We start from the raw sequence: 23,272 nt of genomic DNA on the forward strand, positions 1-23,272 counted from the left end.
AATCCCTATTGCAGTTATATCATGATGAGTCAGCTTGACGTGGATTGTAAACACAAAGTGAAGCAGGTCTTAGACGTTTACCGTGGTGCTGCCAAACAAATTAAGTTAGATGATCTGAGGGGTGAGGACTTCAACATATTATTAGTCCATTCTGTTCTCCCTAGGGGGCACGGGTGGCCCAGTCGTCTAAGGCGCCGCGATTCGCTGTGCAGAGTTGCGTCCCATGGGCACGCCAGAAACCTATGATTGTGGGTTCGAATCCCGGTTCGCCCCGATTATGTTTCTAGGTTTGTCAGTACCATATCCGTGCTCGTGGGTAAACGTCTTAGACCTGCATCACTTCGGGCTTTCCTCCCACATTAAGCTGACACGCCGTGATATAACTGGAATACTGTTAAAAGCGGCGTTAAACCCAACTCACTCACTGTGCTTCCTAAATGGTGAGATGAGATGAAATGGGGTTAAACGTCGCGTCCAAGATCATTGCACTACATAGCGAAGTGCGTGCACGTATGTATGTGTGTGGCTGCTTGAATGTACTAGTCTGGACTAATGCCGATTTCATAGTGCTATCTCACTGAGGTGCCATGCTGCATTTAACATGAACGCCTCACTCCAACACAGCCTATTGACTCCGAGCCAACTGTCATATTTTTAGCCCCTACAAGTAGAGCGCCAGGCAGGGTAACATCAAGTACCATCTTTTCACGTCCTTTGGTATGACTCGGTTGGGGATCAAACCCCGGACCTTCCGCTCTCTTAGCAGTCGCTCTACCCCTAAACCACGGAGGCGGTTCTCCCTATTTGACCTCAGCTACCTACTTGTGTATGCCTGTAGAACAGGCCTCGTTTTGTATCCATCTGTTGAAGTGGTAAATCGGTTTGGGGCAGATATCGTAGACTAGTATTCGTTTCCTATTAACTGGATTACAGCAGAAGTCCAACACCGCCGTTGTGGACACCTTCGACTGTGCCGTAAATACATGTATCCTGTATCGCGGGAACAAATTGACAAAACGTGTAGCCATCCTAACACAGCACTGCAACAACAATGGATGTACACCAACTATCACATACAAGTGGTTAAGTGATTTCCATGATTCAGAGGGGCGGTCGGGTAGCCTAGTGGTTAAAGCGTTCTCTCGTCACGCCGCAGGCCCGGGTTCGATTGCCGACATGGGTACGATGTGTGAAGCCAATTTCTGGTGTCCCCCGCCTTGATATTGCTGGAATATTTCTATTTAAAAGCGGCGTAAAACCAGACTCACTCATTCATTCACTCACTCACTCCATGATTCAGATACATGTAAAGTGGATTTCGTCTACATTTGACAATCCATATGCTATTATCTGTCTACAAGAACGTCTCTAAATATATATGAATCAAAACGAAAAAACACAACAGCAAATTATTGATAGGAAATGTAAACATTTAATTTTCCTCATATATTTAATATATTATCTCAACTCTTACATGTAAACATGACCTTCGAATAACAGAAACCCTCCCACAGTAATGATTTAAGCTTCGAAAATGAATTGATAATTGCAAAACATTAGTGATTAGGGCCTTATGCCCATGGGAAACTGTTTCCTGGCTCGGAGAAGGGACGCAACTCTTCACAGCAAACAGTAATGCTTCCTACCATTTGGTCGATCACTCGTGTCTACTCTTATTCGTATGTCGTTCAAGTTCCATATGGTTTCACGCAGGCCGCCCATATGTAGCTGAGACATAACAATGTGCATCTTGATACATGTTGTTCTCCCCCGTCATCCCCTCGCTTTCATCCTTACACATCATCCCGAGATGAGAGAACTCAATCCGACAAAGCCCTTCATCGATATACATTCACATACTATGTGAAGACAAATGTCTTGATTTCCCCTCCACCAGTTACAAGAACAGAGTCATGTTTGTCAATGCACAGACTAATTGGCTGATTGATGCCATCCTGAGATGTGAGGACATCGCTGACATATTCCCCTGTCTCGGTTAGCTGTATAATAGTCACGGCGATCTTGTCTACAAACATGATATCTCCTGTGTTGGTTGTTAAGATACCAGTAGGCTTACGGAGAGCCTTATCTCCGGTAGGGGCGTATCTCCACACAACATCCCCATCTGACGTCAAACATGTGACAGACTTCTTGCAGCAGTCAGACACGAGTATGTTGCCCTTGTTGTTAACACACATATAGGCGGGGTAGGCAAACAGTGTCTCGTTGTTGTGTGTAGCGACTGACCTCAGCACTTGTCCTGTCATGTCCAGGATATCAAGACAGTCCCAAGTACCTGCTGCCAGAGATGAAGGACCCAGAACAGCGAGACTGGCGTAGCCCTTGCTTGTTGTGATGGTTGAGTTCAGTACAAGGTCCGGGAACACCTCTACTGTTAGAATCTTCTGTGAGCCAGGGACAGCAACTATCACCTCTTTCTCTGTCAACCGTGTTAGGCCAAATGGAGAGTCATCCAGGGGAAGTCTACTTTGACATGGTTGATCGTTTCTGTTGTAGAAAGATTTCACACACTTGTTGGTGTAGTCTGTAACAACAATTGTCTGTATGCCATCTACATAAAGTGCTGTGACACCAGGCATTCTAGGTATCCCTTCGTCATCCTCTGAGGTCGCATCAAGTGTGTGGGACAACACTGGTGAACACTTCAGTCCATCTCCATATGTGACGTCAATCTCCCCCAGCTGTAGGTCATCTAGGATGTGCTGGACGTTGTCAGTGTCAGGTGTGAACCTGATGTCATCTATTCTCCGTGTGTCTGCTGTGTCTGTGTCCCTGACATCCCCCAACTCTACAGCTCCCGACTCCCAGGCCTGATACGCTTCATACAGGTCCATCTCACAGTCCGATACCAAGGCCTGGTCAATGAATTCACAATGTTGTCTGTACATCTGCATCTCAATCTCTTCAAGCTTTACATCAGCATGAGTCTGAATGACTTGTTTGTCTGTTATTTCATCCACTTCATCCAACAGCTTTTGTTCCTTCAGCCTGATGTGCTGTATCATTTTATTGGCGTAAAGATGGATTTGTTCTTTAGTGGCCAATTTATTGTCTTTTATTTGATCTAATTTCAACGTATGTCTCTCTGTCCTTTTACCTTTGCCATGATATTTAGTCTGCAAGATATTTCTTTTCAGAGTCAACTCTGACTTCATGTTTTCTACTTGTGAATTGATTGTGACGACAGAGTCACATTTCCTGTGGTAGACCACGCAGCATGACTGACACAGTGACTTGTTACAGTCTTTACAGATATATTTGACTTTCTTTTGCTTGTGCTCTTGACACATGATCTTGCGTCTCTGCTTAACCTTTACCTCCCCAGACAGGTCGCATAGTTCATGGTCACGAGATAAGGGACTAGCACGATGAATCTTGACACATCTTCCACAGAGGTTAACTTCACAGTCCGGACACCAGAAGGTCCCTGGAGTTGTCTCCCCTAGCTGCCCACATAACGTGCAGCACCTGGTAGTAATGTCTGAGAACAAAAATGAAAATGAATGGAAATATTTTTGACAACGTGTACATACATAAACCTATACATAAAATAACATATTGCACAATGACTTGTATATATAATTATATTTTTAAATGCACACATACATTTTCTGGCGCTGAACGTAACTCATTGATAATATCTTTGTAAAATTTGGCGGTAAGACATTTCAGCAAGAGGTACGCATGCCCATGGTACCAATTGTTTGCTCAGAAGTTGTTTGATCAAGGTTACGACATTCAAGGCCTCAATAAAGCTTTCAAATAGTGTTGCAGTAGATATGTGGAGGACATTTCCCAATTTGATTTGACTTATGTTGCCATGTTTTATCATTTGAACAATTAACTTGCCTTTGCATGTGTTTGTGTCGGGTGCCACCGGTGCGGCTCACCTTTTCGCGAACACCTGGTATCATCACAATGTAATGGTGATTCATAAACACACGCTGGTGATATAGTCGGAATCGTACAATCGACTCTGTTTTTGGCAGAGATTCCTTATGAATATGGAAAGGGTTTTGTCGCTTGAATTTACCTTCAGTAGAAGGTCCAGCTTGTGTGTCAATCAGCCCCTGTATAATGATGCTGGGTTTGATCTGCCCCGCCCACTCCTCCACTGGTCGGCTGGGGTGGGGGACCTTGGTATCTTGTCGACAGCAGGGACAGGGGATCGTCTTGGACTGTACAGCATCTGGTCTCGTTTGGATGTATCCTGTGACACATTTCCTGCAGAATGTGTGATCACACCTCAGTGTACAGGGGTCTGTGTATAGTTCCTGGCAGATCACACAGGTGAGGAATTCCATCACTTTTTCAGCCCGCGACGTCGCCATCTGTAAAACAGGACATAATAGTATGAGATCACTGTCATAATCAAGATCACTCAGGAAATGTTTCAGTTAGATGAATAAGTGATGTTTTGTTTCTTTTTTAACTTTTAAATTAAATCATGTGAAAGAAAGTTTAGAACGTTATTTCGCATTCAAGTTATGATTATATTGGGACACTGTGACTTAATGATTGATATGTTGTCCTTAAAATACTATTTAGAAACTACTGAATTCCGTGAGAGTTTCCAAAATCTTACCATGAAGAAAGAAAACTGTAGATGGAGCATATATCTTACATACTGGCACTATTGATTTAAAATTGATTACCAATTACGTATGCAACATGAACACAAAGGTAAGGGTACACAAAATAGAGAATTGACATCAGGGAATATTACTGTAGTTACCACAGTAGAGGGCACTTGACATGGTCAGACTGGGAGTGTATGTAAAGACTTATGTAGGTGTGGCAGTGTCGGCATTGCTTCAACAGAGTATCACATTTTTTCTAAAAGCTATATTTTAAAACATACACACATCGTCCTGTATGAGGGATTATTGATCCATCTCTATTTGCCTGGTTTATATACACGCCCCCTCACTGTCACAGTACAAGGAAGGAAACTGAAAGTCAGTGTGTCGGGTCAAAGATTAATGTTTTTATATTTTCAGTATTTCATATCGACGAAGGACTTGGTTTACCTGAATTGATACACACAGACTGTTGTAACTAACGTATAACGGTAGAAGTAAGATAAATGTAAGATACAATGTGTTTCAGCATACGAAACACGATCTTTCTCTACAAGTCATACTTTCAGTTTCTCTGACACTAGTTTTAAGTTCCCTGAATGTGTGTGTTCACCACACAAACTTAATATTTAAGAATTACAAACCGTATACAAGTTGATTGTGTCAGATACTAGTAGATGAATAGATACTTCTTCATCATATGGATCCTGTCGGCTTTACTTATTATCCAGTAAACACCTTGAAATAACACCTCCCATCGAGGTATGCAGTTGTGTCTATCTGAAACTTCCGTATGACATACAAGGGAGGCAACTACGAAACCTCGACAAGTGGTGACTGGGCAGAGCTGACGACAGCGTAGTTTCCCGGATCGATTCTACTAAGACGGACATAGCTAGGCGAGATGTCCACACATCCCAAGATACACACTTCTTGTACTCATTAAATATAGTGTAGTTGTAAAGTCCTATCGTGTCACAAGCATTTGTTTTAACACAAAGACGTGTTCCGATGTTTACGTGTTTTCCTTTCTTGGTGTATAGAAAGCAGAGTGACTTATTGGTGAGTGAGCGTTTGGGCCACATGTGTATGCATCTGATGTATGGTGATCTAAATACTATAAACATGTTATTTAGATATGCATTATAAGCAATGTCAAACTATTGGTGATACGGATCATATATGTATTGAACTATTTGTGATCACCTACTTACAGTTTATAAATTGAATAAACGAGTGGTACAGACTTGGATTTGTTTGATTGATTACAGATTGATTTCATTCGGTGATTTGTTCAAGTAAGTGAGTTAGAGAGTTGGGTATAACGCTGTCTGCAACAGTATGTAAGTTATGTCACGCCGTTTCAGCCGGACATCTGTTTCAACCTAATTATATCTGTTTTCAAACTTCTACCTTCGTCTTCAAATCATCTGTAATGAGGAGAAAATCCAAAACGATACCGTTACTATCGTCATCATTATCTAGTTAAGGAATATAACAAAATAGATCGCCTCAAGGTAATACTATATTCGTCCACTTTACAGCTCATGAATAATGCATATCTCAAAATGTTTTATCATGCCGAATAATGCATATCTTAAAATATATGACCAATTCATGATTAACCTTTCTGGTCAATTCCCATCAAACAGATAATGTTTAATGCTTCTCCTTTTCGATGTCGAATAAACAATTATAATATGTGCCTTTATGTTAACCAAACAATATCTGTATTTCAGTAAAAGCCACTGAATCTCACTATAGGAATGCATTGTCACAATAATACCGGCTGTAAAACTATCATGGATATGGGTAAGCCCAGCACTGGTTCGCGTCAGCTGAACGTCATTGGCTTTGAGCCTTAATTTGAGGTAATAACTTATTCAATATACACACAAAGTATATAATTGATAATGTGCCGTTTAATACAATGTATGGATCAACAATGTGGGAGTGAGGTGAGTGGTTTTTAGCCGCTTAGAGAAGATCGAGAGAGTAAAAACGACAGCAAATGAAAGTGTTATATGGGAATAAAACAGCTACCTGGCTCTTGAACACGCCGAACAACAATTGGAGGTACACGGCAAAGCTGTATATCTACAGCATGAACACACATGATAGAGCCATATTCATGAACAAGTATCGTCACGGTATGGCTGAAATATCGCCGATGTGACGTAAACTCACTCACTCACTCACTCACTCATGAACAAGTGAAATGGCCATACGAGAAACGTGTTGTCTGATATTGACATTTCCATTTTTGATTGCCATAATTAAAGAGACAGAAACAAACACTGACGCGAAAGTACACTGTACATTCAACTGCGCCTAATTTCTAATGCTACCCTTGTATGATATGGGTATAGCCATTACAGCAAGGTCGTTCAGTCCTGGCAGTGGGGATAGTCAGAAATCGTAAAGGCCTCAATTAGTTTAGCAGGTTTGCATTGATTGACAAAAGTATTATCTATTTGAGAAAACCTATTCAGACCTACATCTGGTAGCATTACTTTCATACATGTGGTGGCGGAAGGTCTAGCGGTTTCAAGCTCCGTCGGTGACGTGCAGTATTACCTCCCATTATCGTTTCAGGATTTTGGAGATCATTGTCATCCAGTTATTGCGTACAGTTACAAACAACATGTAACGTGTGCATATACTCAGGAACAAAAACATTAACCACTGAACAGTATTACATTTCCTTGTCGTGTCAGGATTTGGAGATCGTTGGATCGAGTCCTAATGTGTGATAAACGAAAGATGTTTTTAACATAAACCTGACAAGACAAAAGTTAAGTTCATTTACTATTATGATGTAAATAAACCTGAATCTGGCGTATGTTCCCAAAACGGAGATTTATAATCAAACAGAACCCGGATCAGGAGATCAGAATGGGGATCGGTGTATCAGTCTCAAGTGTACAATGATTGTGCTAAAATACAGCCAGATGTTAGAATGACTAAAGGTTGACGGTTGTGCTGAAACGTCCATGTGTCAGCCATGTCAGATTACATTCATGGGTCATCAGATGCTTGTACATTACATCGGTAGTAAGTGATGGCCAGAGGTACAAACTGACAGAAGCCCATATGTACAGATCGCCAGCCAAGTATGTAAACGAAACGACAATTCATCAGTGGAAAGTTCAGACAAGGCACCCTCTTACTTCCTACACTTTTATCACTGGACAACATTTAATATCAAAACTCTCGCGAGACAATGATGTATATGAATCAACGAAATCAAACTATGACCTATAATCTATTCCGTCTGAACAATCGATCCACATTCATGGTTATTTCGAATATTGACAAAACACATGAATACCTTTGTTGGCTCGAACACCTCCACTGCTTGTCGTCATGTTAAACGTGCCCAAAATGCAGCAACAAGAACATTCCAGTGATAACAAGATTTGCAGGGACTCTCAAGTTGTAGGGAAGTGGATGCATTCGGCGACTTTGACATTTATGTACCACTTTTAGCAATATGTTAGCCACATTACGGAAGTAGGCACCAGAAATAGGCCTCTGACATTGTTCGCAGGAATAGGATCAAATCCGGGTCTACGGCGTGGCGAATCAAAGCTTTAATCCAGGCTACATCTTATTTGCAGTAGATTTAGAACAGTCCTTTGTCTCCATTTGATGGTTTATATTTTGATTTTGGTATCCTGTTCAGCACCACACTCAGCAATATTCCAGCTATATGACGGCGGTCTGTAAATAATCGAGTCTGGACCAGACAATCCAGTGACTGATATCATGAGCATCGATCCACGCAATTAGGATCAATGACATGCATCAACCAAGTCAGCAAGCATGGAGTGCTTAAGATGATGTTCGACTTAAGTTTTAGTTAGACGCAATTCTATTTTCAAGCCATGTCATTCAGTATGAGAAAAATAGTGGTTTTCAGAGGCGATTTGTAGCTAGATGGAAGAATACTTTGACGACGCGGGCATGCACGCACATACACGTAGTCATAACCCAACACAAGTCTGTTATTCTAAGAACGAATTTTCTGAGTAGCACAGATCGTGATGAAAATGTTTGGAAAGGGTATTACAGTACGAAATGTAATAATATTACAAATTAATGTTGTCTGCAATGATTGCTCGAAGCACATTCGCAGTTAGAATATTGTGAGTGGTTGAAAGTGAGTGACAGAGAGCGTAAGTGAATGGATGACTTTTAGGCCTCTTTTATTGATATTACAGTCATAATATGGAGTGGTACACTAGGAATACGCTTCACACATTGCACCAATGTTGGGTACGACAAGCATAGTCTCCTTTTACGGCAAGCGTGGGTTGCTGAAGACCTATTCTACTCCGGATCTTCACGGGTCGATACACATTAGGAAGAGAATCTATAGATGTAAACTTCTTTATTATGAGGAACACAACGTTTCGGAGTATATGCTTACTCCTTCATCAGGTTACACTGTCGCTCTGTTTGTATAGTTGAAATACACTGGCACCCGTACATGATGTTAATACACCATCGCGATGGTTTGATAGTTAAAATGTAAATTATGTTGGGTGGATGAGGCTCGCCAATTGTTACCACATACAAATATAGGCTGGTTTAGTGTCATTCCCTATTTTGACCTGTACCACATGCATCCGTGTCGTTTCAGGTGAACAATTGACTTGCCTTGCATGTGTTTGTAACGGGTATATCCCGTGGAACAGGGTACGCTGACCCTTTCGCGAACACCTGGTATCATCGCTACTTGATAGTGATTCATGAACACACGCGAATGATATAGTCGGAATTGTAATTGACTCAGTTTTTGGCAACGATTCCTTTTGAATATGGAAAGGGTTTTCTCGTTTTTTGTGTACAACGGAAGATATATCGACCGAGCAGTTTCTCATGTGTATCAGTATTCATTCTGAAATTAGATAACAAGTGTTTGTTGGTAGCATGACACTCACGAATGTGTTTTTAATGTTGGCAGTACACATTGAATGCTCAGATGCTCATAAACCCTTTTGATAAACCAACATTTCTTATGAATATGGAAAAGAGGTTGTCGCTTTTATTGTATATATGTGAAGAACATTACCCGTTGTGTGTCCATGACCTGATGAAGGGACATGGGGAACCTTCGACAGTTTGTGTAAAGAGAACTGTCAATCTATACATTGCGTGTCTCCGAGAACATCCAGCGTCTAAAAGCCAATGAAATACCTTTTAATTAATAATCATGCCTAATCGAGGATTCGAGCTCACGGTCTTTGAGCAATAGGATTCGGCGATACACCTCTTCACAGTGAATTGGGGGCCAATATGCATTACGAGATTTCTGACGTACAGAACGTGGAAGAAGTTCGTCATTCATATGAACCGTTATGTGTTGGTCAGCTGTACTTGGCGTAAGAACAAACGAAGCCTTTTCATTAGTGTACATGGTAGCCCAATGGAGATCGTTACTATTGACATATCATTAATCAAGACAGATGTTGATTTGCACCACGTTCCTCATTGAGATCCTTTGATTGACAGCTGACACTTCCTCGTTTGTCTATTGATAAATATGTACATACGCTGTATAAATGATGGTATCCTGGTTTAAATCGCTTCATGGTTTTAACACCCATTTCCCTTCCAAATACCAGTGGCATCTGTTGAAATGCGTCTCGGCATTTAAAAAACGAGATTAATAGTTTATCACGAGTGATAATATTGTAAGAATGATTTTATTATCAACATAAATAACACAAATGTGCCGAACATACACAAACCTATATGTGATGAAACTCTGTATGTGAATATTATAGAAACAAATATAGGAATGATGTATATAGGATCCGTACTTGAAAGCGATATCACGTTGTAACTTGACATTAACATTGAAACCGTGAATATATGAAGCATCAGACAGCGTCAGTGGTCTGGTGGTAGAGCGTTCGCCCGGAGAGCGGAAGGTCGGAGTTTCGATACCCGGCTGCGTCATACAAAAGGCGGTAGAAGATGGTATTTGTTGCTACCCTGCTTGGCGCTCGGCATTAATCGACTAAAACAAGGACTGGTCGGTTGTGTTTGAGTGGGGTATTCATGTTAAACTGCCGCATGGTATCTCAGTGGGCTAGCGCGATAAAGTCGGCATTAGTCGGGACTAGTACTAGCAGCCACACACAAGAGTCAGTAACTTGTTCAAAGAGAGGATTGTACAAACACTTTATGAGTTCATTCTTCATTCAGTCAAAGTTCTTGTTGCAGTTGGTTCCATAGCCTTACGGAAGAAAACGTGTAAGTTCTCTGACCAAATGATTTCAATCTGGTTGCAGGGAGAGATCTGGAAGGTGTATTTGAATTGGATTTAGAAAATTCATTTGTCTCTAGTTGTTCATTTATATTTTGATTCGTGTTTCCTGTTTAGAGCTGCACTCGGCAATATTCCAGCTATATGACGGCGGTCTGGACATAATCGAGTCTGTGCCAGACAATCCGGTGATTGATATCATGAGCGTCGATCCAGGCAATCGGGATAAGATGACATGCATCAACTAAGTCAGCGAACCTGACCACCCGACCCCGTTAGCCGTCTCTTACGACAAACATGGGTTGCTGAAGACCACTGACCATGTATTAGGTGTTCAACTAAAGCCTTAGTCAGACGCAATACTACTTTCAAACCATATCATTCAATATGGAAAAAGAATGCTTGGGTTTCATAGGCGATAGATGGAGGCTTTCCAGGACGACGCACGGATGCACTCACTCACATACACACACCTAACAACAGTCTGCTCTTCTAGCAACGAACTCACAAGCATGCTCCTTCCACCAGGATTGTCCCCTTTGTGAAGCGGACGGAAGGACGGAAATACGGAGGGACAGACGGACGAACGGACGAACTCCGTTTCTGTATCCCCCGTCCCACTTCGTGGCGGGGGATAAAAATTATGTCCGATGCAATGCCCTATTTAGATTTCTACCAGTTCCCGCGTTTTTCAGTTGAAACATTTGACATTTGCTCGTGCTTGTGACGGATGCCACCGATGGGGCAGAATACGCTCACCTGTTCGCGAGCAATTGGTATCATCCCAATATAACGGTGATTCATGGAAGCATACTCATAATATCGTCAGAATCGAACAATATTAATCGACTCTACTTTTGACAGAAATTCCTTATGAATATGGAAAGGGGGTTGTCACATTTTATCATTAGACATAAGAATGTGCATCTTTTTACAATGAACTATTATTCTCACTGCACATTTACAATTTATTCCCTATCACCCTCACACGCCATCCAGAGACGAAAGAACTAAATCTGACAAAGCCTTCCATCGATATTCACTCCCATGCTATATAAGAATAAATGTTTTGATTTCCCTTCCACAAGTAACAAGAACTGAGTCATATTTGTTAATGCAGAGACTCAATGGCTGGCTCATGCCATCCTGTGATGTGATGACATCGCTGACATATTCCCCTGTCTCGCTTAGTTGTATAATAGCCTCGGCCAGCTGGTCTATAAACATGACATCTCCAGTGTTGGTTGTAAAGATACCAGAAGGCTGATGGAGTGCCATATCTCCCGTGGGGGCGTATCTCCACACGACGTCCCCATCTGACGTCAAACATGTCACAGACTTCTTCTTCCAATCAGACACGAGTATGTTGCCCTTGGTGTTAACACTCATGTAGGACGGTAAGGTAAACAGTGTCTCCTTGTTGTGTGTAGTGACTGACCTCAGCACGTGTCCCCCCATGTCCAGGATATCAACACCGCCCCAACCACCTGCTGCTAGAGAAGAAGGACTCAGAACAGCGAGACTGTAGTACCCCTTGCTTGTTGTGATGGTTGAGAGCAGCACCAGGTCAGGGGTCACTTCTACTGTTACAATATGACGGGATGCGGGGACAGCAACCATCACCTGCTTCTCCTTCAACTGTGTAACACCCCATGGAGAGTCATCCAGGGTGAGTCTACTTTGACATGATCGATTGTTTCTCGTGAAGAAAGATTTCACACACGTGTTGGTGTAGTCTGTAACAACAATTGTCTGCATCCCATCTACATTAAGTTCTCTGACGCCAGGCATACCAGGTATCCCCTCGTCATCCTCTGAGGTCGCATCAAGTGTATGGAACAACACTGGTGAACACTTCAGACCAGGTCCATCTCCATATCTCAGGTCAATCTTCCCCAGCTGTAGGTCATCTAGGATGTGCTGGACGTTGTCAGTGTCAGGTGTAAACCTGATGTCATCTATTCTGTGTGTGTCTGCTGTGTCTGTGTCCCTGACATCCCCCAACTCTACAGCCCCCGACTCCCAGGCCTGATACGCGTCATACAGGTCCATCTCACAGTCCGATATCAAGACCTGGTCAATGAACTCACAATGTTGTTTGTACATCTGCATCTCAATCTCGTCAAGCTTTACATCAGCATGAGTCTGAATGATATGTTTTTCTGTTATTTCATTTAATTCATCTAACAACTTATTTTCCTTCTGTCGGATGTACTCTATGGCCTTATTGGCTATAAGATTAACCTGCTCTCTTACTGCCACTTTGTCGTCTTTAATTTTATCTATTTTGAATTGATGTCTCTCTATTCTATTGCCTTTGCTGTCACATTTTGTCCGTAAGATGTCACATCGCAAAGCTAATTCCGATTTCATTCTTGCCACTTGTGAATTGATTGTGACGACAGACTCACATTTCCTGTGGTAGACCACACAGCAGGACTGACACAGTGTCATGTTGCAGTCTTTACAGAGATATTTGACTTGCTCATCCTTGTGTTCTTGACACATGACCTTTCGTCTCTTCATCACCTTGATATCTCCAGACAGGTCACACGGTACGTGGTCACGAGATGAGGGACTAGCACGATGCATCTTGACACACCTTTCACAGAGAGTAACTTCACAGTCTGGACACCAGGAGATCGCTGGAGTTGTCTCCCCTAGCTGGTCACATAATGTGCAACATTTAGCACCTGTGTCTGTGAAGGAAAAATCTATTGTACACTTATTTCAATGTAAATACAAACATCTTCCATTGCACCTTAAAACGTACATGACACCACATATAATCAGGCCCGATCTGTAATTCGAACTCACTATCATGGGAGTTGGGTGATACAACAATAGCAGGGAATTGTACGAGTTGGCTAATGTACCCCAACATGCATGACGTACAGAGCGCAGACGTACGTCATTCATATGAACTGATATGTATTGGTTGGCTGTACTTGGCCTGGGGAACAAACGAAGCCTATGAGTGGTAGCCATCGTTGTAGAAGGTAGTCCAATAGACATCGATACTTGGCGTGGGAATAAATTGAGCCTTGTGTAGTAAGTAGTGAGTACGACAATGACACGCTTTATGACATACATCTAAAATAGTAACTGTAATTTCATTCGCCAACAAATACATCCATATAACATATGTACACAGAAGCTTAGACACATACGTTGTGGTGGCACTATGAAGTTCCTATCCTTAAAACTGCTCTGAGGTTGTGGGTGTGTCTTACCTTCAGTAGTAGCTCCAGCTTGTGTGTCAATCAGCCCCTGTATAATGATGCTGGGCTTGATCTGCCCTGCCCACTCCTCCACAGGCCGGCTGGGGTGGGGAACCCTGGTATATTGTCGACAGAAGGCACAGGGGATCGTCTTGGACTGTACAGCATCTGGTCTGGTTTGGATGTATTCAGTGACACATTTCCTGCAAAATGTGTGATCACACCTCAGTGTACAAGGGTCTGTGTACAGTTCCTGGCAGATCACACAGGTGAGGAATTCCATCACTGTCTCGGCCTGTGACGTCGCCATCTGTAAAACAAAAAAAGGAGGATTGTATGAGATCTGGCTGAATCACTTTTTACACTTTCAGGAGATCCTTTAGTAGTTATTTAAGCTTGAAATATGAGTATGACAGTGAAAACCTAATACATGTTTACATACATAACTACAGATTGATATTTTGCATAATAGTAAAAAACTGTGGTGTGAGAGTTTCCAGTAAAAAAATATGAAGGAAGATACACTGTCGCACATAGCTGCTGAGGTAACATTAACATACCGGCACTGTGTGTTTAAAATTGATAACCAGTACCTGTACAAGGTAGGTATACCCGCAAGGTGTACCCAAACAGTGAAATTGACAGCAGTGTATATTGAGGTATCCCGGTAGAGACGTGTAACGCTGCAGGTTTATACTGTATAATGCTAGTTGACGAATATAATCCTTTATCGTGTGCACTGTCAGCTTCACCTACTGTCCTGGAGGTCTTGAAATAACCAACTCCCGCCGAGGTACACACCTGGGTCTACCTGCCTCTTCCGCATAACATACAAGGGAGGTAACTGTGAAACCTCCACTTGCGGTGATTGATAAAGTATCAGTGCTGACGACAACGTAGGTTTTTGGATCGAATGAAGGGTGATTGCCATAGGTGGGTGAGATATCGACACATTGCAATATTCAAAAAATAAACGACGAGGGGGAGTTATTTGTCGTACAATAAAACACTACAGGGCGAAAAATAAACCACGAGGGACAGCATAGTTTATTCGTGGTTTATTCTCTCTGCACTGGTTCAAGCTTGCTTGTGTCATTAAATGGCTTTTATTACTTCAGACCCAGGGCCCTTAGCATACATGTATATTTGTGTTTGAACGTTTTATAATCATGTAATGTGATTATGGTTGAGGGACGAACACACATATTAATAGTAATCTAGTTAGTCAACTGATAAGAATTCATTAATCATGTTTAGCGCGCTTAATCATGCTACCTATTGCAAAAAGGGTCTGGATATGTATTTCAACGGTGAAGTATAGGTTAAGTAATTTTCTTATTAAAACAGTTCACCACAATCACTATTGCGGAAAGGAATAGGGTTAAAACACTGTTGAGTGTCCTCAGATTCACTGTCCATAATTCTATATACATCTTGCATCTTATATGATTGGAAGGCGAGCTCGGTATGTTATAAGCTGTCAATTCACTGAAGCATGAGCAAGAGATGCACCAGAAACATTAATATTTCACAAAAACAAATACTCGTGCTCGTGAGTTGCACCAAAGTAGTACATGTGCTAGACCTGCATCCAGCTGAACATATACGTGTATAAGGATATAAGCATCTTTTAAAGTTATGGTATACAAGCTGTATATGTGCATTGTGACTCAGAGTAGAATGACTTCCTTCTTTTGTGTTGGGTGGATGATCTTCACCAAAAGCGATGACATAAATTACACCACTGCAAATTAACATGGATCTATTATATTTACAGGCATATATGACATGAGGTGAAATTGACAAGGCCAGTTCCCACATCTACCTGTATCCATGAAGGTATATAGATGAAACCATGAGCTGAACATGTATTTATACAAGATTGGTCCTGCTGTCATTATCGTCGCATTCACGGAAAATTAATGTTCATCAAAGCCAAAGTATTTCCAAATTTCTCGAAAACGAATGGCTGTCCATGTTGTTTCGGTTTTGCCAAACTAATGCTCCCTCAAAGTAATAATGGACGTCAATTTACACAACTTATCACTGAAAGAAGTCTTGTTGATTTGGTGTTCATCGGCATTTCAGGGGATCTTCTGTCACGAATAAATTAAAATTATATTCCTCTCCATCCTGTACCTAGAGACATTGGGTTTAGAAGCACATTATATTGTAAATAATGCATCGTTAAACAAAGTCAAAGTGTGTTTTAGAAAAAAACTTCGTTACTCAGTAGCCTATATTCATCAAGTGAACGAGTGGGTGAGGTGGATTTGACAGTGCTCTAAACACTATTGCAGTTATATCATGATGTGACAGCTTGATGTGTGGTGAAAACACAAAGTGAAGCAGGTCTTAGACGTTTACCATGGATGAGGTATGGTTTTGACAAACCAAGTTAGCTGATCGGAGAGATACATGATGTAAGGACTTCAACTTGTTATTGGTCTACTCTGTTCTCCCTTAACGGTGAGATGAGATGAAATGGGGTTTAACGTCGCGTCCAAGATTATTGCACAACATGCACAAATGTGTGTGTGTGTGGCTGCTTGTACTGGTCTGGACTTATGTCGATTTCATAGTGCTATCTCACTGCTGCAGTTTAACATGAACACCCCACTCCAAAACTCCCCACTCCAACACAGTCTACTTTCTGAAAGTCGAGCGCCAGGCAGGGTAACAACAAGTACAGTCTTTTCACGTCTTTTGGATCAAACCCCGGACCTTCCGCTCTCTTAACAGTCGCTCTACCACTAGACCACGGAGGCGGTTCTCCCTATTTGACCTCAGCTACCTACTTGTGTATGTCTGTAGAACAGTTCTCGTTTTGTATCCATCTGATGAAGTGGTAAATCGATTTGGGGCAGATAGCTTTGATTGGTATTCGTTTCCTATTAACTGGATTACAGCAGAAGTCCAACACAGCCATTGTGGACACCTTCAACTGTGCCGTAAATACATGTATGCTGTATCGCGGGAACGAAATGACAAAACGTGTAGCCATCCTAACACAGCACTGCAACAGCAATCGATGTACACCAACTATCACATATAAGTGGTTAAGTGATTTCCATGATTCAGAGGGGCAGTAGGGTAGCCTAGTGATTAAAGCTTTCTCTCGTCACGCCGAAGACCCGGGTTCGATTGCCGACATGGGTACAATGCGTGAAGCCAATTTCTGGTGTCCCCCGCCATGATATTGCTGGAATATTGCTATACACGGCGTAAAACAATACTCACTCACTTTCTCACTCACTCACTCCATGATTCAGACACATGTACAAGTGGATCTGGTGTTCATTTGAAATCTTTGTGCTATTATCTGTCTACAAGAAAATGAATATATGTATATATATATATATATATATATATATATATATATATATATATATATATATATATATGAATCAAAACTGACAAACACAACAGCAAATTATTGATAGAAATGTAAACATTTAATACCCATCACATATTTAAAATATCATCTCAACTCTTACATGTAAACATGACCTTCGCATAACAGTATTGATTTAAGCTTCGAAAATGAATTGATAATTGCAAAACATTTTATTGTTACAAGTGATTTGGGCCTTATACCCATGAGAAGCTGTTTCCTGGCTCGGAGAAGGAACGCAACTCTTCACAGCACACAGGAATGCTTCCTACCACTGGGCCAACCGTGTCTACGCTTATTTGTATGTCGTTCAAGTTCCATATGGTGTCACACAGGCCGCCCATATGCAGCTGAGACATAACAATGTGCATCTTAATACATGTTGTTCTCCCCCGTCATCCCCTCCCTTTCATCCTTACACATCATCCCGAGATGTGATAACTCAATCCGACAATGCCCTTCATCAATATACATTCACATACTATGTGAAAATAAATGTCTTGATTTCCCCGCCACCAGTTACAAGAACTGAGTCATGTTTGTCAATGCACAGACTAATTGGCTGATTGATGCCATCCTGTGATGTGAGGACATCGCTGACATATTCCCCTGTCTCGGTTAGCTGTATAATAGTCACGGCGATGTTGTCTACAAACATGATATCTCCTGTGTTGGTTGTTAAGATACCAGTAGGTTTACGGAGAGCCCTATCTCCGGTAGAGGCGTATCTTCACACAACATCCCCATCTGACGTCAAACATGTGACAGACTTCTTCCACCAGTCAGACAAGAGTATGTTGCCCTCGTTGTTGACACACATATAGGCGGGGTAGGCAAACAGTGTTTCGTTGTGGTGTGTAGTGACTGACCTTAGCACTTGTCCTGTCATGTCCAGAATATCAAGACAGTCCCAAGTACCTGCTGCCAGAGATGAAGGACCCAGAACAACGAGACTGGCGTTGCCCTTGGTTGTTGTGATAGTTGAGTTCAGTACCAGGTCCGGAAACACCTCTGCTGTTAGAATCTTCCGTGAGCCAGGGACAGCAACTATCACCTCTTTCTCATTCAACCGTGTAAGACCAAATGGAGAGTTATCCAGGGGAAGTCTACTTTGACATGGTTGATCGTTTCTGTTGTAGAAAGATTTCACACACTTGTTGGTGTAGTACGTAACAACAATTGTCTGTATGCCATCTACATAAAGTGCTGTGACACCAGGCATACTAGGTATCCCTTCGTCATCCTCTGAGGTCGCATCAAGTGTGTGGAACAACAAATTCCAATTTGCGAACTCATTAAAGATCAGTGCGTAACATGTTATTTCTCTAACTTAATAGAGACGGACGAACTCCGTTTCTGTATCCACGTCCAACTTTGTGGTTGGGATAAAAATGCTGTCCGATGCAATTCCCTATTTAGATATCTACCAGTTCCCGCATTTTTCAGTTCAAACATTTGACCTTTGCTCGTGCTTGTGACGGATGCCACCGACTGGGCAGGATACGCTCACCTGTTCGCGAGCAATTGATATCATCCCAATATAACGGTGAATCATGGAAGCATACTCATAATATAGTTGAACAATATTAATCGACTCTACTTTTGACAGAGATTTCTTATGAATATGGAAATGAACAATTATTCTCACTGCACATTTTCCGTTTGTTCCCTATCACCCTCACACGCCACCAAGAATCGAAAGAACTAAATCTGACAAACCCTTCAATCGATATTCACTCCCACGCTATGTAAGGATAAATGTATAGATTTGCTCTTCACAAGTAACAAGAACAGAGTCATTTGTGTCAATGCAGAGACTCAATGGCTGGTTGATTCCATCCAGTGATGTGAGGACATTGCTGACATATTCCCCTGTCTCGGTTAGCTGTATAACGGTCCCAGTGAACTGGTCTATAAATATGATATCTCCTGTGCTGGTTGTTAAGATACCAGTAGGCTTTCTGAGTGCCCTATCTCCGGTAGGGGCGTATCTCCACACGACATCCCCATCTGACGTCACACATGTCACGGACTTCTTCCCCCAGTCAGACACGAGTATGTTGCCCTTGGAGTTGACACACATGTACCAGGGGAAGGTAAACAGTGTCTTATTGTTGTGTGTAGTGACTGACCTCAGCACGTGTCCCGCCATGTCCATGATATCAACACAGGTTATACTACCTGCTGCCAGGGATGAAGGACCCAGAACAGAGAGACTGGAGTACTTCTTTCTTGTTGTTAGGGTAGAGAGCAGCACCAGGTCAGGGGTCACTTCTACTGTTAAAATATGGCGGGATCCAGGGACAGTCACCATCACTTGCTTCTCCTTCAACCGTGTTAGACCACGTGGAGAGTCACCCAGGAAGAGTCTACTTTGACATGCTTGTTTGTTTCTCGTGAATAAAGATTTCACACACGTGTTGGTGTAGTCTGTGACAACAATTGTCTGCATCCCATCTACATAAAGTGCTGTGACACCAAGCATTCTAGGTATCCCCTTGTCATTCACTGAGGTCGCATCAAGGGTATGGAACAACACTGGTGAACACTTCAGTCTATCTCCATATGTGACGTCAATCTCCCCAAGTTGTAGGTCATCTAGGATGTGCTGGACGTTGTCAGTGTCAGGTGTAAACCTGATGTCATCTATTCTCTGTGTGTCTGCTGTGTCTGTGTCCTTGACATCCCCCAACTCTACAGCCCCCGACTCCCAGGCCTGATAGGCGTCATATATGTCCATCTCACAGTTCGATACCAAGGCCTGGTCAATGAACTCACAATGTTGTCTGAACATTTGCATCTCAATCTCGTCAAGCTTTACATCAGCATGAGTCTGAATGATGTGTTTTTCTGTTATTTCATCTAATTCATCGAACAGCTTCTTTTCCTTCTGTCGGATGTACTCTATGGCCTTATGAGCTATCAGATTAACCTGCTCTTTTACTGCCACTTTGTCGTCTTTAATTTTATCTATTTGGAATTGATGTCTCTCTATTCTATTGCGTTTGCCATGACATTTTGTCCGTAGGATGTCAATTCGCAAAGCTAAGTCCGATTTCATTCTAGCCACTTGTGAATTGATTGTGACGACAGAATCACATTTCCTGTGGTAGACCACACAGCAGGACTGACACAGTGACTTGTTGCAGTCTTTACAGAGATATTTGACTTGCTCATCCTTGTGTTCTTGACACATGACCTTTCGTCTCTTCATCACCTTGATATCTCCAGACAGGTCACACGGTACATGATCACGAGATGAGGGACTAGCGCGATGCATCTTGACACACCTTTCACAGAGGGTAACTTCACAGTCTGGACACCAGGAGATCGCTGGAGTTGTCTCCCCTAGATGGTCACATAATTTGCACCATTTAGCACCTGTGTCTGTAAAAGAAACAATTTGGCATATATTTGTACACATATATGAATGTAAATACAAACACCATCATTGCATGTTATTCGTACATGATACTACATACAATCTGGAATTCGAACTCACTATCACAGAGCTTATCACATCATTCATATAAAATGTAATGTATTGGTTGGGTGTACCTCGCATGGGGGAACAAACGACGCTTATCACTGTTAGCCATTATTGGTAATCCAATAGATATCGTTATTTGGCGTGGGGACCCGTGAAGATCCAGGGCAGCATAATAGGTCTTCAGCAACCCATGCTTGTCGTAAGAGGCGACTAAGGGGATCTGGTGGTCAGACTTGCTGACTTGCTTGATGCATGTCATTGCATCCCAATTGCGTGGATTGGTGCTCATGATATCACTCACTGGATTGTGTGGTACAGACTCGATTAATTACAGACCGTCGTCATACAGCTGGAATATTGCTGAGTGTGGCGTTAAACAGCAAAAACAAACCCCCAAATGGGCGTGGGAAAACATGAAGACTTGCGTACGCAGTTAGTGATGACAATACCAATAACATGTATCTAACATAGTAACTGTAATTTCATTCTTTAACAAATGCATCCATATAACGCATGTACACAAAAGCTAAAACACGTGCGATGTTGTTGCATTGTGGAGTTCGCATACTTAAAAGTTATGTTAAATTGCGGGTGTGTCTAACCTTCAAAAATATTTTCTGCTTGTCTGTCAATCAGCCCCTGTATAATGATGCTGGGTTTGACCTGCCCCGCCCATTCCTCCCTGGCCTGCTGGGGTCGGGGACCTTGGTACCTTGTCGACAGAAGGCACAGGGGATTGTCTTGGACCGAACAGCATGTGGTCTGGTTTGGATGTAAGCAGTGTATGCCTTTGCATGTGTTTATGTCGGGTGCCACCGATGCGGCTCACCTTGTATCATCACTATGTAATGGTGATTCATAAACTCATGCTCATGATATAGTCGGAATCCTACAATCGACTCTGTTTTCGGAAGAGATTCCTTATGTATATGGAAAGGGTTTTGTCGCTTGTATTTACCTTCAGTAGAAGGTCCCGCTTGTGTGTCAATCAGCCCCTGTATGATGATGCTGGGTTTGATCTGCCCCGCCCACTCCTCCACTGGCCGGCTGGGATGGGCGACATTGGTATCTTGTCGACAGCAGGGACAGGGGATCGTCTTGGACTGTACAGTATCTGGTCTGGTTTGGAGGTATGCAGTGACACATTTCCTGCAGAATGTGTGATCACACCTCAGTGTACAGGGGTCTGTATACAGTTCCTGGCAGATCACACAGGTGAGGAATTCCGTCACTTTCTCAGCTCGTGACGTCGCCATCTGTAAAACAAAACATTATAATATGAGATCTGGCTGAATCACTTTTTACATTTTCAGGAGATCCTTTAGTTGCTCAGCTCGAAATATAACAATGGCAATTAAAAGCTAATACGATTTTAGCATTTAACTCTCGATTTATTTGGACACATGTATTTACAGATTAATATTTTGCACCTAAAATAACAGAATAAAATTACTGGAAGTATGGTGTGAGAGTTTCCAGTAGAAAACCATGAAGGGAGATACACTGTACACGTATGTACATAGCTGCTGCTGAAACATTTACATACTGGCACTGTGTGTTTAAAATTGATAACCAGTACCTATGCAAGATAGTTGTACACACAAAGTGTACCTAAATAGATAAATTGATAGCAGTGTATATTGTTGTAGAGACGGTAGAGACGGTGTTGCGCTGCTTATATCACATTCCAGCCATTATTCCAATTAGAGGAGGCGCCGAAATGGCCATCCAGGTAGTGCATGTATGGACTACATTCTTTCAACAGAACTTCCAATTATTGTTAAAAGCTACATTTTAAAACTTGCCAGCACAGTCCAATGTCCCTGAATAACAGACAATGCTCGCACTGTCACGATACAAGGGAGGTAACTGTGAAGGTTAGTGTCGGGGGCAAAGATACATGCTTTTATTGCGGCAATATTTCATGAAGGACGAACAACTTCGTTCACCTGAAATAATAAACTAAAATATGTTAGACAGCTGTAAAACTAACTCAAATCAGTAAGACAGTTAAACAGTAAGACATAAAGTGTATCAACATACTTTGCATCTCAGAATACGAAACAGAATCTCGCCCTACAATTCCTAATTTCTCTTTTCTCTTAGTTTAAAGGGTCATGAATAGGCTTGTTCAAAAGACAAAATAAGTATTTAAGAAACACAAACCTTATACCAGCTGATACTATATGCTGCTAGTTGACGTTTAATGCTCCTTTATCATGTGCACTGTCAGCTTCACCTACTGTCCTGGAGGTCGTGAAATAACCAACTCCCGCCGAGGTACACACG

At 42.0% G+C, this 23,272-nt stretch overlaps 3 protein-coding genes and 1 pseudogene across 3 annotated transcripts; all 4 read right to left on the reverse strand.

Annotated features, from left to right (window-relative positions):
- Window positions 1–1,859: 1,859 nt before the first annotated feature.
- Window positions 1,860–4,355, reverse strand: LOC139469772 (tripartite motif-containing protein 2-like). Its single transcript, XM_071252056.1, has 2 exons — window positions 4,055–4,355; window positions 1,860–3,502 (listed from the first exon to the last, which is right to left on the reverse strand). Exons 1-2 carry the CDS (start codon window positions 4,350–4,352, stop codon window positions 1,860–1,862), a joined length of 1,941 nt encoding a protein of 646 aa, XP_071108157.1. The 5' UTR covers window positions 4,353–4,355.
- Window positions 4,356–11,859: 7,504 nt separating this feature from the next.
- LOC139469778 (tripartite motif-containing protein 2-like) lies at window positions 11,860–14,902 on the reverse strand. The gene is made up of 3 exons (XM_071252070.1): window positions 14,852–14,902; window positions 14,112–14,409; window positions 11,860–13,577 (listed from the first exon to the last, which is right to left on the reverse strand). Exons 2-3 carry the CDS (start codon window positions 14,407–14,409, stop codon window positions 11,929–11,931), a joined length of 1,947 nt encoding a protein of 648 aa, XP_071108171.1. The 5' UTR covers window positions 14,852–14,902; the 3' UTR covers window positions 11,860–11,928.
- A 2,664-nt stretch (window positions 14,903–17,566) lies between these two features.
- LOC139467434 (uncharacterized) lies at window positions 17,567–19,148 on the reverse strand (annotated as a pseudogene).
- On the reverse strand, window positions 19,148–23,272 carry LOC139469779 (tripartite motif-containing protein 2-like). The gene is made up of 3 exons (XM_071252071.1): window positions 23,150–23,272; window positions 21,942–22,239; window positions 19,148–20,880 (listed from the first exon to the last, which is right to left on the reverse strand). The coding sequence occupies exons 2-3, from the start codon at window positions 22,237–22,239 to the stop codon at window positions 19,238–19,240; spliced, it is 1,941 nt and encodes a 646-aa protein (XP_071108172.1). The 5' UTR covers window positions 23,150–23,272; the 3' UTR covers window positions 19,148–19,237.

Source organism: Haliotis cracherodii, unplaced genomic scaffold (assembly GCF_022045235.1).
Source record: "Haliotis cracherodii isolate W230 unplaced genomic scaffold, xgHalCrac1.p SCAF_2, whole genome shotgun sequence".
Classification (NCBI taxonomy): Eukaryota; Metazoa; Mollusca; class Gastropoda; order Lepetellida; family Haliotidae; genus Haliotis; species Haliotis cracherodii.

Bases quoted from the DNA above. Each gene is read 5' to 3' on its own strand.
- LOC139469778 (XM_071252070.1), bottom strand. From the start codon at position 14,409: ATGGCGACGTCACAGGCCGAGACAGTGATGGAATTCCTCACCTGTGTG. The intron at 13,578-14,111 runs GTAAGACACACC...TTTCCTTCACAG, and splicing joins AGCTGGAGCTACTACTGAAG to ACACAGGTGCTAAATGTTGC.
- LOC139469772 (XM_071252056.1), bottom strand. From the start codon at position 4,352: ATGGCGACGTCGCGGGCTGAAAAAGTGATGGAATTCCTCACCTGTGTG. The intron at 3,503-4,054 runs GTAAATTCAAGC...TTTTGTTCTCAG, and splicing joins AGCTGGACCTTCTACTGAAG to ACATTACTACCAGGTGCTGC.
- LOC139469779 (XM_071252071.1), bottom strand. From the start codon at position 22,239: ATGGCGACGTCACGAGCTGAGAAAGTGACGGAATTCCTCACCTGTGTG. The intron at 20,881-21,941 runs GTAAATACAAGC...TTTCTTTTACAG, and splicing joins AGCGGGACCTTCTACTGAAG to ACACAGGTGCTAAATGGTGC.